General features: G+C 32.1%; 1 protein-coding gene across 1 annotated transcript; it reads right to left on the bottom strand.

Moving 5' to 3' along the window:
* Positions 1–1,961: 1,961 nt before the first annotated feature.
* Positions 1,962–3,997, bottom strand: LOC127726721 (uncharacterized). Its single transcript, XM_052234195.1, has one exon. The coding sequence runs from the start codon at positions 3,964–3,966 to the stop codon at positions 2,302–2,304; it is 1,665 nt and encodes a 554-aa protein (XP_052090155.1). The 5' UTR covers positions 3,967–3,997; the 3' UTR covers positions 1,962–2,301.
* Positions 3,998–14,838: the final 10,841 nt, after the last annotated feature.

Below are 14,838 nucleotides of genomic sequence, written 5' to 3'. Positions count from 1 at the left end.
AAATGACATTTTATACCAATTGAATAAAAAATATTGCATTTGAACGAAAATTATACCATTTGAATGAAAAATTATACCATTTGAATGAAAAATTATACCATTTGAAAGAAAAATTATACCATCTGAATAAAAAATATTGCATTTAAATGAAAAAATATACCATTCAAATAAAAAAATATTGCATTTAAATGAAGAAATATACCAATTAAATAAGAAATATTGCATTTAAATGAAAAATATCAAATGTTTGCAACCAATACCATGCCATAGTGGACGTTGCATCCCCAGTACAGGAATTTAAATCTACATCGGTTGACGACTCTATATCTACAGTGTTGGACATAACATATCCAGTGCTAGATTTTATATCTGCAGCGCTGTACGTTAGATCTCCAGTGCTTTATTTTAGATATTGAGCGCCTGACTTTGCATCTACAGCGCTTGAACTTTAAAACTTCAACACTATACTTCATATCTTCATTGCTAGACTTTACAACTACAACGTAGGACTCTACATTTACAACGTTCAGCTTTATCTTTCCAGATCTGCTCTTTGCATCTCGAACTCTGGATTCTTCATCGCAAGCGATTGACTTCAACTAATCAGCGCTTGACTTTATATAAACAGTGGTATTCTTTACATCTACAGCACAGGATTTTACGTATACATTGCTAGAGTTTACATCTACAGAGCTGGACTTTACATCTCCAGCGCTAGACCTTATAAATATACAGTGATAGACTTTACAGCTCCAGCGCTGTCCCTTTTATCTACAGTCCTGTACTTTATAAATCAAGCCCTAAACTTTATATCTACAACACTTGAACTTAAGACCTACAACGCTGGACTTCACATCTTCGGCGCTGGTTTTTGTATCTTTAGCGCTGTCCTTTACATCTCCAGCGCTTTACTTAATATCTTGAGCGCTAAACTTCATATCTAAATCGCTTGTCAGAGTTTACATTTTCAGCGTTTGACTTTAGACACTATAGTATATAGCTCCGGGATACGTGTCTACGGTAATTTTTCTAATAGTTTTTTTTTTTATCAATATACAACAAAGAATTTGTAAAACTTGACATCATGCAAAATATAAACCAATCAATCATTTGATAAACCTACCTATCAACCAATCAAACCAATTGACACATTGATATGAGGAACTTCGCGCTTGTTGTTGTGCATATATTTATCGACCAACCAACCAATAATCATGTAAACTATGCAATTCATTTTTAAGTCAAAAGACCTTGACTGAGGGGTTGTAGCCAAATTGTATTTATGGAAATGAGATGGGGCAATGCTAATACAACTGCATATCAAATATCATTGACCACTTGTGGTTATCCTTTAACTGACCTAATTACAAACTTGTCCATAGTTGACGCCACCGCCACCGGAAACGCCTTAGTCTCGTTTATTTCGATTTCGTCACGGCGAAACAAAATTCAATTAAGCTCAAACAGTCATAATTATACAGGTAATTGGTTGCAGTATGTTCAAGATGAGGATAAAATTCCGTGGCGAAAATGATTAACGCTTGATTTAGGCGTATAAGATATGATGATTGATTAATGTTTGATTTACGCGTCTTATAAGATATGCATTCCAGTAAACTATATTGGAAGGACCTGGGAAAGTTGTAGGAGGGGTAAAAGCCATAGGTCGTCAAGGGTTAGACAAAACCGTGCCCTATTGAATAAGAAAACCACAAGAAAACGATTTTCCTTAAAACAAAGAATATAAAATGAATTATTAACACCAATATCCACAAAAGCCAGATGTAACCCGTGATGCATCGGAACTCTTATCTTTCATTTCAAAATTAATGCCAACTAGTATGTTGATTTATATTGTCCTTAATATGTTTGAAATAGTTGCCGCTGTAATTTAAAGCAAACAACTATCAATAAATAATCTTATGTGTGACAATAATCTCTTAAATTTTTTAATTATTTTTTTATTCCAAACAATTAAAACATAGATTACAAATAAAATATTATATATAAGTAGTAGCAAAGGCATAAACAAAGGATTTTTTTATTTCAATTTAAATATCTACAATTCTAATTTGACGACATTATGGTCCCACAAAACAAATTATTCACTGTTCATGTCCGATTAAATAAAACACATTTCACTGTCTGTATATTGATATCTTAATTTTTTAGAACACTCTGAAATTTGTTGAGAAAAAAAATGTTCAGAAAATGAAGAATGATTATTCAAATTCAAATGAAAAAAATAGTTTGAAAAATAAAAGTAAATTTAGATATTTTATGTTTTCATTCATTGTTTGTCTAACAACCAGAAAGGTGCACTTCATATAACTTTGCTTTCTCTGAACTTTTTAGTCCTGTGCTACATCCGATATACAATTGTCCCGCGGTTTTTGTGAAGCAAAGAGAATATGGCTTTGCTAATCCTATGTCACCCATTTTATAATGTGTGATCAAATGTCCACAGTTATTCAGTATGTGAAAGATATAAATGTTTAATTGTGTCACAATAATATTGTCAGACGGTGTAGTAACAATATTCACTGGTTTGAACGGCTTGTTCTCATTATTGACCTGATGATGACCGGTGTAGATCTGTAGGATATCTCCGTCCCTATTTAGTACCACAACTCTATCTCTGTTATCCTCAGATAACCTATCCACTACACAGATATTCCCGTTATCTGTACTTGTTATACTCTTAACAAATGTAAATATTCGGATGTTGTTTTTGTCAAGTTCATAGATAGTTTCATGTTCTCCTTTCTGGTTCATCACAATGATAGCTCGTCTGCCCGTAGCCGGCCATGCTTTTCCGGCACTCCTGACTCCCACTATGACCTTACCATCTTTGGTCACATGTATTGAAAAGGGATCTAACGGAGACAAATCATAAATAGAATCAGTAAGTTCTCCTGTTTTACCACTGATTTGTTTCAGTACTGATCCACCTGATGACAGAAGCAGGTCACCTGTCGGAGAAACCTCCATTCCATAGACTTCAATGTTAAATGTTGATTCTACTGTCAGTTTATGTTCTACTGGTTTTACTTTCTGTAACACGTCTTGATCACTTATCCACAGAGAATTATCGGGACATAACGATAGAAAAAACACTCTAGAAATATCAGTTTGGAATTGTTTAACGATACGTACGTCGACGGCATTAGATACAACTTGCAACGATCCCACGTTATACGGTGATATTTGTCCTGGGAGAAATGATATGGTACCGGGATCTATATCATCTATACTGACGGCCGTTGACAACTTTTCACAATCCATAAATACTTTTTCAGCTTCCTTGGAATGAATGATATCTTCCGCATTTGAAATTAGTTTATTTAGGTTATCCACGACTTTCTCGACTATCCTTGTGGCTTTTTTCTCCTGCAATTCTTTCCATTTTCTTTTCAATTCACTTTTCAATTCTTCTGCAAATTTGTCAGCTGATTTTTTTATTTCGATATTTTGAGCCTCTATTTTCCGTATCAAATCTTTGTATTGTTTATTGTCTTTTACATTACCATGGCCTATTGCTCCTTTTCCTTTCGTCAGCTCCTTTATTTTTTCTTTTGCTTTTGTTTGTTCATTTCTTATTCTTTCTACTTTGATTTTATAGCCTTCGCTAATTTCTATAAATCCATGTCCATGATGGAATTTTGTAATACATGACGTGCAGACTAATCTGTCACAAGTTGTACAAAACAAAACGCAAGACTGATCGGGATGTCTTTCACATTTCAAATCGCTAAAATCGAGTGCTTCACGATAAATTCCAATTTGCTTTATGTCTATAACTGTGTGGTTCTTTGAAAATTTAAATTTAACGTGAACTTTGTACTTGCATTTTTCACACATAATAACGTCACAATTAATGCATTTCCATTTGATCTTAGTTTCCACTTCACATAGATTACATGTAGCAGGAGCCTGTCCTCGTTTAATAGACTGAGAAAACGCCATTCTGGTATATAAATCAAATGCTTCTGATCATGTTTTCTATTATAACTAAAACTTGGGATTAAGGGCATGCGCATATGGACAGATTAATTTACTAAGAATTGATGTCGGTCATATCCGTAAAATGTACAAAGCAGGAAATATTTTAATCTAATATGTCTAAGGTCAATGTTTTTTGCGTCCGAGATAGTCTGATAAGAAAAAGCAAAAATTATATTCAAAATTGAAATTATACGATTTTTCTGTGAATATTTAATGAAGTCATATCAATGTCCTAAATTTGTTTACCCTAAAACATTCTATACTGCGTGCATTTTGCTTGATACAATTATTGAATAAGTTCATAAAAATTGCGTAATATTAAAAATATTGATGACAAATTAGTCTTATTGGTAGGTTATTATTTGTTTGTGTGTTTGTATCCCTTGAGGTTGGTACGGTCAGACAATTAAATTGGCACAAAGCAATTAAAAAATAACCACGGGTCCGGGTAAATACGAGAAAACAAATACGAAAAACAAAAATACAAAAGTGTTTTCGCTTTTTTAATATTTTATTTCCCATAAACAAGAAACAAACAGCAGAAGTGGATGGAAATCTAAGATGATTGAAATTGTTGACTTACGTCCATCAGCCAATAGTTCACACATATTCAGGACGATGATATTTTTCATGCTATATAAATTTATTCCAAATAAATTCCGCAAATTGACACTTGTGTTGACAAAAGTCGAGGTTTAGCAGACCATCTTATGAGTAACTAAAACAAGTCCAAAAGAAAACATGTGACCATATTCTGGCACATTTTCTATATCAAGGGAAATTCCCGTTTTTCTTAATTGATACACAAATAAAGAAATGTTACATGATAGCATTTTTTCCTGATTCGCCAGTTACAAAACATTAGGCTGTGAGACTTAATGTGTTTAGTCTGTTTCTTATTGTGTCGCCCTAATAATTGGAGATTTATTTTGTTTCATTTGCCGGATTCTGCTTTACGGTTTTTATTTTACACACCCCCCCCCCCCCCCAAAAAAAAAAAGAAGAGAAAAAGGTATTAAGGCATGGGTTTCCTTATTTTTGGGGGTGGGGTGGGGTGGGATGGGGTGGGGTTGGGGTGGTATTAAGATTGTTTGTAAATTTCTTTTGAAAGTTCAGCTTATTTACACTTATATTCTAATTCGTTACCTCAAACGAATATAAAGTATTTATAAAATAAAAACAAACACTTGTTTCATAGGAATAGCTCGCCAGCATGTGCAGCTTACTTTGATTATTTTATTAAACAAAATGGAATAATTTGAGTCCCGATGTCATCATGATACGGCGACACCGCTGCGTAGTACACGACAGCCTACAAAATAGAAAATCAATATGAGAAATCATATAATATAGATATATATATAGGTCTATGATATATCTATAATATAAATCATATAATATAGATATATATATAGGTCTAAAAGACTGTGGGGGAGGGGGGGGGGAAGGGGGCGAACCCCTTCATCTACCCTTGACTGCACTGTACTGTATACGAGCTTCGAATGACAATATTCCTAGTAAGCTTACTTTAACAAGAAAACTATTCGCGCTTAAAATATCCCGTGCTTTTTACATATCAAATATCATACTCAATATATTTACGCACTGCGACAAAAATTGACCAATCCGAAATATCATATATTTAAAACACAAACCTGTTTTTTTAATATAAAACACCAATATAGATGACCACTATACAGACACACACTCACGTGTGTTTGTTAACATAAATAGAAACACGTGTATATGCTCAACTTTAATAAATACATTTATTTAATGTGTTATTAATTGTTTTAATCATTACGATCGTACGATACATATTGTACAATGTATACGTGCAACGGAAACAGAGACAGCACGTATAATAAATTACTGTTATTGTATGACTAAGATTGTGTGGATAAGAGCAATTACACGTGAAATGAAAGCATCTTACATAATTAACTATAAATCATAAACACAAAAAAGGGACACTGGACGTTAAACAACCAACAATCAATCAATCAAATAAAAAACATAAAGGAAAAGTGGGGGTTATGCCCAAAGAACCTGTGGACAAAAAAAAACACAATTTTAGAGTCAGATGAAAACGGGATAAAACAATTTTCATATAAGATAGTCACAATACGGGATCTTGAAATAAGTAGAACTTTTAATTTGGTAAAAAAAACACCAGTTTCCTATGCATAAAGTTGCATGTTTGTTTTTGTTTTATTTTCATTATAAGAATATTTAGGATATATAATTCAACGAAACAACAACCCAACGACAAAAAGGGTTATATCTGGAATTGTGACTTTAAAAAATTGTATTAATGTAGATATCTTAGTCGACAGTTTGTTGTAAAATTGATTGTGCATTAACCTTGATTCGGTTAATTTAGATTATGGGTGATCAGTTTCGAAGATAGGTATAAAATCACGTTAGGAATAGTATCCGGTTGAATCTTTTTTTCATTGAATCAGTCCACTTTTTTTCGCGTATAGACTCAATTTTATCGAGTGAAATTACATGCGATCAATCGATTTACTCATATTTCGCAATAATATCAGTTAAATTCATGTACAACTTATTTTCAAAGAAATTCAAGATTTTAGAACAAACGAATTCAGCTTTTTACATTGTCCGGGTTTTATTTTTTCGAGAACTGCAGTTTAAACGTCCGTTTTCTTTTTCAGGTCCATTGTGTTCAAAGATAATTAACAAGAAGGAAGGCATTCTGGACCCATAAAACAGACAATTTTTATTTTGTTATCATTTCATTATTGCAGTTACAAATGTATGTAGAGGATAATAAAATAAAAAATAAAAACATATAAAAGAGAGGCGAAAGATACTAAAGGGACATTCAAACTCAAATGTCGAAATAAACTGACAACGCCATGGCTAAAAAAGACAACGACAAACAGACAAATAATAGCACACAAAACACAACATAGAAAACTTAAGTCTGAGCAACACGAACCCAACCAAAAACTGGAGGTGATCTAAGGTGCTTCGGAATGTTACACCTTACTTTCAGTTTGTTCAAATCTAATTCTTTCAAATTTAGTGTTCACATTCTGTTCAAATTACATTTTACCATGATCTTGCACTATTAATGTTACTATACAATGTTCATTAGAATTGTATAAAAGGACACAGGATCCATATTATGTTATGCTTGTTTTGTTTTAGGTCTGTAATGTTCCTTTTTTTACATATTTGTTGCTGTACATAAAAAATGTAATGGCAACAAAACTTAAATAGAAAATATGCACAATGGAATAAATTAAATTTAAGAGCAATTCTCTGTAACCACCAACCATTTCATATAGGGGGGTCGGCACGTATAGTCACCGATTTTCCTGAAACTTAGCCTTAACATGTAATCAGGTAAAAAAGTAAGAAAAATGCCCACCAAAATGTTGCTAGGCCACGGTTGCCATGGTAACCAAGTCATTGAGTTTTCCCGTACATTTTAGGGAATTTAGCATTGAAAAAAACAACTACGTTGCAGTCATTTGGAAGCAAAACCAGATTTTATTTAATGATATTTGTAAATATTTTTCAGAAACATGATAATTAACAAACAAAACAGCAATGTCATGTATAAAAAAAATTTGTTTTGAATATTGTCACAATCACAGGAGCAGAGGTCATTTTTCATTGTATTTGTGGAGGCAAATTAAACACATTTTGCATGAACAAAATATGCATGTTTGCATCCACCTCCATTTAAGCTGTGATTATAAATAAAAAGTATCAATGTTCCTAGTCAATAAATTATAACAAAATATTTGGGATTTAGGGTGCTAGGATGGTTGCTATGGAAATCAAAATGTGTCTTTTTTGCCTTTTTACCTTTGAAATTTGACCATGTTATTAAGATAATCCCAAAAAGGTAATAACTACTGAATGACTATGATGTGCAAACTATTGGCAATTAAATTACCATAAATTTTACCCGAGGTCAGAGGTCATTGATGACCTTGACCTTTGACCTTGTGTATATTAATTGAATTTTGTAAGAAAAGATAATAGAAAGAAGCAAACAATATATGGGGAAAATGTTCAGGACGTTTAAAGCCACTTTTTTGTTAACAGATCAACATTAAGAAGTCAAGGTGAAGTCGTAAGTACTTAGCAACCACCCTAATTTGATAAAAAAAAAATACCTAGTAACCATACATGTTTTGATTCAGGACTATATAAACTATTACATAGACCTTATCTAAAAGGTCAAGGGGGAATGTCATCACATAAGTCCTACGCAATCATTCAGTCATAGTGGAAAAGTGGAAAAGTGGAAAAGTGCATAGCAACCATTTATTTATATTGAAAAATTGCCTTGCAACCATTTATTTATATTGGAAAACTGCCTAGCAACTGTTTATTTATATTGGAAAACTGCCTAGCAACTATATATTTTCGGTTTCATTGGGACATAAAAATCAGAAAAAAATAAATATTAAACATGCAGTTTTTCTTAGAATTAATAACTCCTTTAAAGAACACATGTATAATCCAGAATAGTAAATTATGTGGCAAATTCAATCTCAAAGAATTGATAAGAAATTCAAATAAAAAAATTAAAAGATGTGGTATGATTGCCAATGAGACAATTCTCCATAAGAGAACAAAGGTTATTTTTAAGACCAGTCCTTTGAAACTGCAACAACAAAACAAAAGGAACAAAATCGCTAAGAGAACGACCAATTTATTTCTTTGGTTAGGGTTGAGCTTTTGGCCAAAGGTTTTGCATTCTTCTTTTCGTCGACAGAATAATCAATTTCATCCGTTATAAGGCTGGATTACTTATTTTATTCTTTTTTTCGTCGACAGAATAATCATTTTCACCCGTTATAAGGCTGGATTACTTATTTCATTCTTTTTTCGTCGACAGAATAATCATTTTCACCCGTTATAAGGCTGGATTACTTATTTCATTCTTTTTTTCGTCGACAGAATAATTATTTTCACCCGTTATAAGGCTGGATTACTTATTTCATTCTTTTTTTCGTCGACAGAATAATCATTTTCATCCGTTATAAGGCTGGTTTACTTATTTCATTCTTTTTTTGTCGAAAAAATTTAATTATTTGTCATGGTGTACACACTTATTTAAAGTGGAGTAGGAAATTTGTCAAGTCCAGCCTGCAGTGATGTTAATGTAGTGAGTTTATTTAACACTACCTTACGAAACCAACGTAGTCATGGGCAAAAACGTTACCATCGGCCTAATGTAAAAAAGTCTTCCAAATCTAGATCGCCCTCTGGGAGCTTTGATGACCTTCTTTCTCATCTTCATCATCCGCTAGGGTTACATTACATTAGAACTATTTTTATTTCACTGCCTGTTAATTTTCTAAAATGTTTGAGAGATTATGCACTTGACAAAAGATGCATAAATACATTTTCTCCAATATACAGACTTGTCAGTATAATTTGTGATGTAGCTCTTTTCCGTCTTTTTAAACCAGTAAGATCGGAACCTTTACATGAGGAAAAGAGGAAATTTCTTCCTATTTACTTTACCAATAGAGGAACTGATGCAATCAACATCAGCAACGTTCTACATCACAAGGAGGTAACATCTAAAATTCCTATTTATTTTCAAAATCAGTCTGTTCCTATTGTATTTCTTACTTCGAGTACTTTTAATACTTTTATTAATGACTTTATTACCTAAGGAGATCTCGCGAGGTTTAACTAGTGGCCGCGTGTTTTTACGGGATTTCGCCGAGTTGCGAATCTCTTGTATTATATGTCTCTGGTTTTAGACACCATCACATTCATTTCATTTAGCATCCCTTATCCCAATCACAAAATATAAATAGTCCGACCTAGCTAATAGAACTACTCTGAATCCGCTCAATTGTTATACTTGTATTATGTGGATAATTTAAATAAAGACTTTCTTAAAAAAAAAATACATTGTGTGTTTTGCAAAATTAACTTTTTTAGCTCACCTGGCTCACACGGCCAAGCGAGATTTTCTCATCACATTGCGTCTGTCGTCGATAAGTTTTACAAAAATCTTCACCTCTGAAACTAATTGGCCAAATTTGACCAGACTTGGCCACAATCATCATTAGGGTGTGTACTTGAACAAATATGTCCCATAATGGCTGACATGGCTAAAGATAGAACATGTCTTTTATCATGAAAACTGTTATAAATAGAGAAAATCTGGCAGAAGCTTAAATATTCCGAAGGACGAGATCTACCTACATATCTTAAGAAAGAATTTGCTATGTATAGCTACAAGAGTAAATAAATAAGAAATATACAAGTAATTTAATAATAGGGATAAGGAAACAAGAGCAGTGCTGTTATCTAAATCCGTCTGTCTCCCATAGTATTCATTTAAGGACAAAACGCCTATTTGGAGTCAAAAAACAATTTCGGCCATGTTGATTAATAAGTCTTGTTGGTAATTTTTTCTATTAAATTGTCCATCTATCCATAATTGTTTTCAATACAAATAACTTTGAATTGCTATATTACTTTCTATCCATTTATTGAAGTTTCAAGATTAAGACCAAAAAAGTAAAACATGAGGTCCCAAGGAAGCTGTATTAGGATTCAACTGGTATTTTTGCGTAAAATTGATACAATAAAATTAGAATAATAAGTCAAGCAAAAACGCAAATTATCAAATCATTATTCTGCCGTGTTCCTTATTTTATATTATAGTGTATTTATGTCCCTTCAAATGTTATTTATCCATGTATCATAAGAATGATATATTTCGGTTGCAATTTGCCCAGTATTTTCAAATGATAAAATTTTTGCAAAAGTTTACAGACGACGACGGACGATAAGAGATGAGAATGTGCTCTGAAGGCTAGGCTCGCAAACTAAATAAAGGGTAGAAATCGTCTTTCAAAGACATTTTAACTTTTTTGTAACTTTAAATTTTAATCTAAAAAAAGTTTTGAAGTAAAATAACTGCGAAATTTGCTCAAAGCTGACATTGAATGTTGTCCAGTTGTTCCGAAAATTTTACGATAGATCAATACCTACTGACCATAACATTCCTGTAAGTAAGTAAGTAAATCTCATTCAATGTCGGGATATATGTACATAATAACAGAGAAAACATGAGCTCTGATGAGCTCTTTAACCGACTATCATATAAAAATCATGCAGCTTCATGCAAATACTAATAAATAGAAATAAAAAGCATGCCAATATAATGAAAGTAAATTAATTTTGATTTCAGAACCGTCAGGGTCAATGCTCATGTGGCAATCACCTCTATGTGCATTGATTGGAGGAACCAGCAATCATTGAAATATAGTAAAATACTAACAAACTAAAGAGCATAAATGAATAAATAAAAAAGATTAATCATGTTAATTAAGCATTGGTATTTAATATCAGCTATATATAATAATGCATAAAAAGAACAAAAAGGCCAGAAATAAAAAAAAGAAAGAAATTTCAGCTATGAGGCAGCACTGGATGGCACGAACTGCAATTGCATTTTTGACCCCCACACAAGGAATTTATAGAATTCCTAAATTGATCAAAAGAGGTCATAGTTCTGGCCTCATTGGGAAGGGAATTCCATACTTGTGCTGCTTCAAATCTAATTTCAGTTAATCACCAGCCACTTTGTCTCCTGTTCTGACTTGAAATACAAATGCTGTTTTTTTTCCAGGCATATATATATATATATATATATATATATATTCTGTAAACGCCCCTTATATACAAGAATAAGGCGCGTTTACAGAAAATCCCGTCTTGCTCTATCTGCTTTAGTTTTTTTAAGACAAAAACTATAGTTTAAATTTCAGTGTTTTATTTTATTTGTAACAGCCATAATTGTTATCAGGTAGTAACAGAATAAGGGGCGTTTACAGAATATATGAAATTTATAGAATCCCTAAATTGATCAAAAGAGGTCATAGTTCTGGCCTCATTGGGAAGGGAATTCCATACTTGTGCTGCTTCAAATCTAATTTCAGTTAATCACCAGCCACTTTGTCTCCTGTTCTGACTTGAAATACAAATGCTGTTTTTTTTCCAGGCATATATATATATATATATTCTGTAAACGCCCCTTATATACAAGAATAAGGCGCGTTTACAGAAAATCCCGTCTTGCTCTATCTGCTTTAGTTTTTTTAAGCCAAAAACTATAGTTTAAATTTCAGTGTTTGATTTTATTTGTAACAGCCATAATTGTTATCGGGTAGTAACAGAATAAGGGGCGTTTACAGAATATATGCAATGACGTCGCGTACGGTGTTGATGTAAGAGTTGGTAACATTAATTCGACGTTATGTTTTTTATAAATTGTATAAATAACGTCGTAAAATAATGTTTAAAGTATTGTGCCATTGTGTGTGTTTAGTAGTGTGTCATTATGGTTGTTTTAATTGTCGAGCAACTTCAAAATTTACAACAAAAATCTTTTAATCTAATTTGCCAAATGCAAATAAAAGGAAATTTATTCTCAACTATGAACAAGTAAACGGATACAGTTATTAATTTTAATAAGATTCTATAAAAATCTGTTGAGAAATTGTTTCCAAAACAAAAATCTCAAAAATCATGGTTTTGCATGAAATATGTAGGAAAAATATTTGCGACGTTAGGTACTACAGTGCATGTCAAGTTATACACAACGTAACGTCAAAACGAGTAAAAAAGCATGGTGTGATATTATGACTAGACAGAAGTAACCGCTGACTGTGTCGTTAATATTTGCGACATATAGTCGAACATGGGTTCAAAAAAATCCCTGAAATGTATGTTTTAATGTTATATAGTATTTTTGTGCTATAATTTTAAATTGTTTTCCCTCCACAACTGTTTTATATGACTTATCAAACTTTAAACTAAAATGTAAAAAAAAAACGGCGTTTTGTGAAATTTTGACTAGACAGAAACAAAAAGATCGTGTTTATTTTCTTTTTAATATTTTTCCTTGAAAGTTCTACATTTTTTTTTTCATATACTTAAAAAACATCTTTTCTCGTTTAAATAGCATTTCAAAAAAGACCGCAAATGCCTACTATCTTTCATTAGACACGTAACAAATACGTCGAAAAGGTCAAAAAACGGCAAGTGTGGCATTTCAACGGATTTAATAAAATCGACAATATAGGACATAATTTAAACAATATTTACTAATAAAAGACATAGAAAGTTTTGTATTAATTGTATAATTTGACACAGGAAGGGTGGGATATGTAAATTGTGATTTGTGTCTGCAGCATTCGTTCGAATTTTGAAGCGCTCTTTATAAAATGAGAGATTTGTGCTTTGTGACAGAAATAAAAATTTCAAATAATCGTAAATTCTGCGACTATCTTTTGAAATATTGTAACAAAACTTTTTAATTTTTTTTCCTTGTCATATAAGGAATAAAATGATATATTATTTTCGGAATAATCTATTTGAATTCTCTTTTAATATTACTCTAAACTTCTCCCCTATCCATGTTTTTTTACTTTTTTTTAGCTTGTCCGCAAAACAAAGTGAACTTTTCGTCCAGGTCAGAATCGTCCAGTTAACGTTGACGTCATAAGTAAAACATACGTCATTAACACCCAAGACTGCTCTTTCTAGGAATACCTCTATTTAAAAAGTTTAAACAAAGACGAGAATAGCATTAAAACAACGCCGGTCATATGTTGTGGTGTTACTGGTCCACACGCGCAAACTCAGTGTATTAGGGATCATTCGAGTTACAAAATGAAACAAAAGTATTGATTTTAATGAATATTTCATTTTTACATTTAATTACGCACATTTTGATATATATACATTTATATAGTTATCAATTTCAAAACTTCGAACAAATACAATAAAGGTTAGCTTGAAAGCAAAACTCCGTATTATCACCAATACGGTACTTGACGTCATATGCATTATCACTAACATTTGATTATGTAGTTTCAAAAGGAAATATGTTAGACTGACAATGTACACAATGATGGATATGACGAACGCCCAGTGTTTGTATAACCTCAAAAGGCTCTTAAGAGCCACATGAGGAAACATCTTTGAATCATGATCAGAAAAGAGAGGCGAAAGATACCAAAGTTACATTCAAACACAAAGTTGAAAATAAACTGACAATGCCATGGCTAAAAAAGAAAAAGACCAACAGACAAACAATAGTACACAAAACAAAACATAGAAAGCTAAAGACTATTAGTAAGTATTTTTAAACAGAAAGATTTTTTTGTACCTTTTCTCTTCGGTGACTCAAAAATTGATGGTTGCTAGTTTTTTTCCACAATTTGAGAATGGCTACAAAAGAATTTTGTAACGATATTGACCCCTGTTGTAAACCTATATATATGCCTGGAAAAACAGCGTTTGTATTTCAAGTCAGAACAGGAGACAAAGTGGCTGGTGATTAACTGAAACTCACATGAGTAAAATCATGTCAGTGAATTTTTTACGTCAAGAAACACAATTTCGAAATTCTAATTGGAAGAAATAATTACAAATTTAGTTTAAAAATTTCGGAATTTCGACCCAAGGGACCAAAACATTGATGCTTGCTAGGCATTTTCAAACTATATGAGAATGGATGCTAAAGTCTATGGTGACAATATTGACCCCTTATCTTTCAAAAGGATCTATACCATAGTTCATATTAATTTGAACCCAAATATGTATGGTTGCTATGTACTTTTATATCAAGTAAGGGTCGTTGCTCAGAGCTTTTGACATGATCTTAACCTCTGTCATTTTGCTTTATTACCAAATAAAAGCAATATTCATTCTGAACAATTTTTCTATTTACTGTATGGGTCTATTTGTTACAATTTTTGACAAAATCTAATAAAAAGACTCAAGGTCAAAGGTCAAGGTCATCAATAA

Source organism: Mytilus californianus, unplaced genomic scaffold, assembly GCF_021869535.1.
Source record: "Mytilus californianus isolate M0D057914Y unplaced genomic scaffold, xbMytCali1.0.p SCAF_18, whole genome shotgun sequence".
NCBI classification, from domain to species: Eukaryota; Metazoa; Mollusca; class Bivalvia; order Mytilida; family Mytilidae; genus Mytilus; species Mytilus californianus.
This window is presented reverse-complemented; position numbering and strand designations above follow the sequence as displayed.

Excerpts from the sequence above, each read along its gene's own strand:
- LOC127726721 (XM_052234195.1), bottom strand. The coding sequence starts at position 3,966 with ATGGCGTTTTCTCAGTCTATTAAACGAGGACAGGCTCCTGCTACATGT.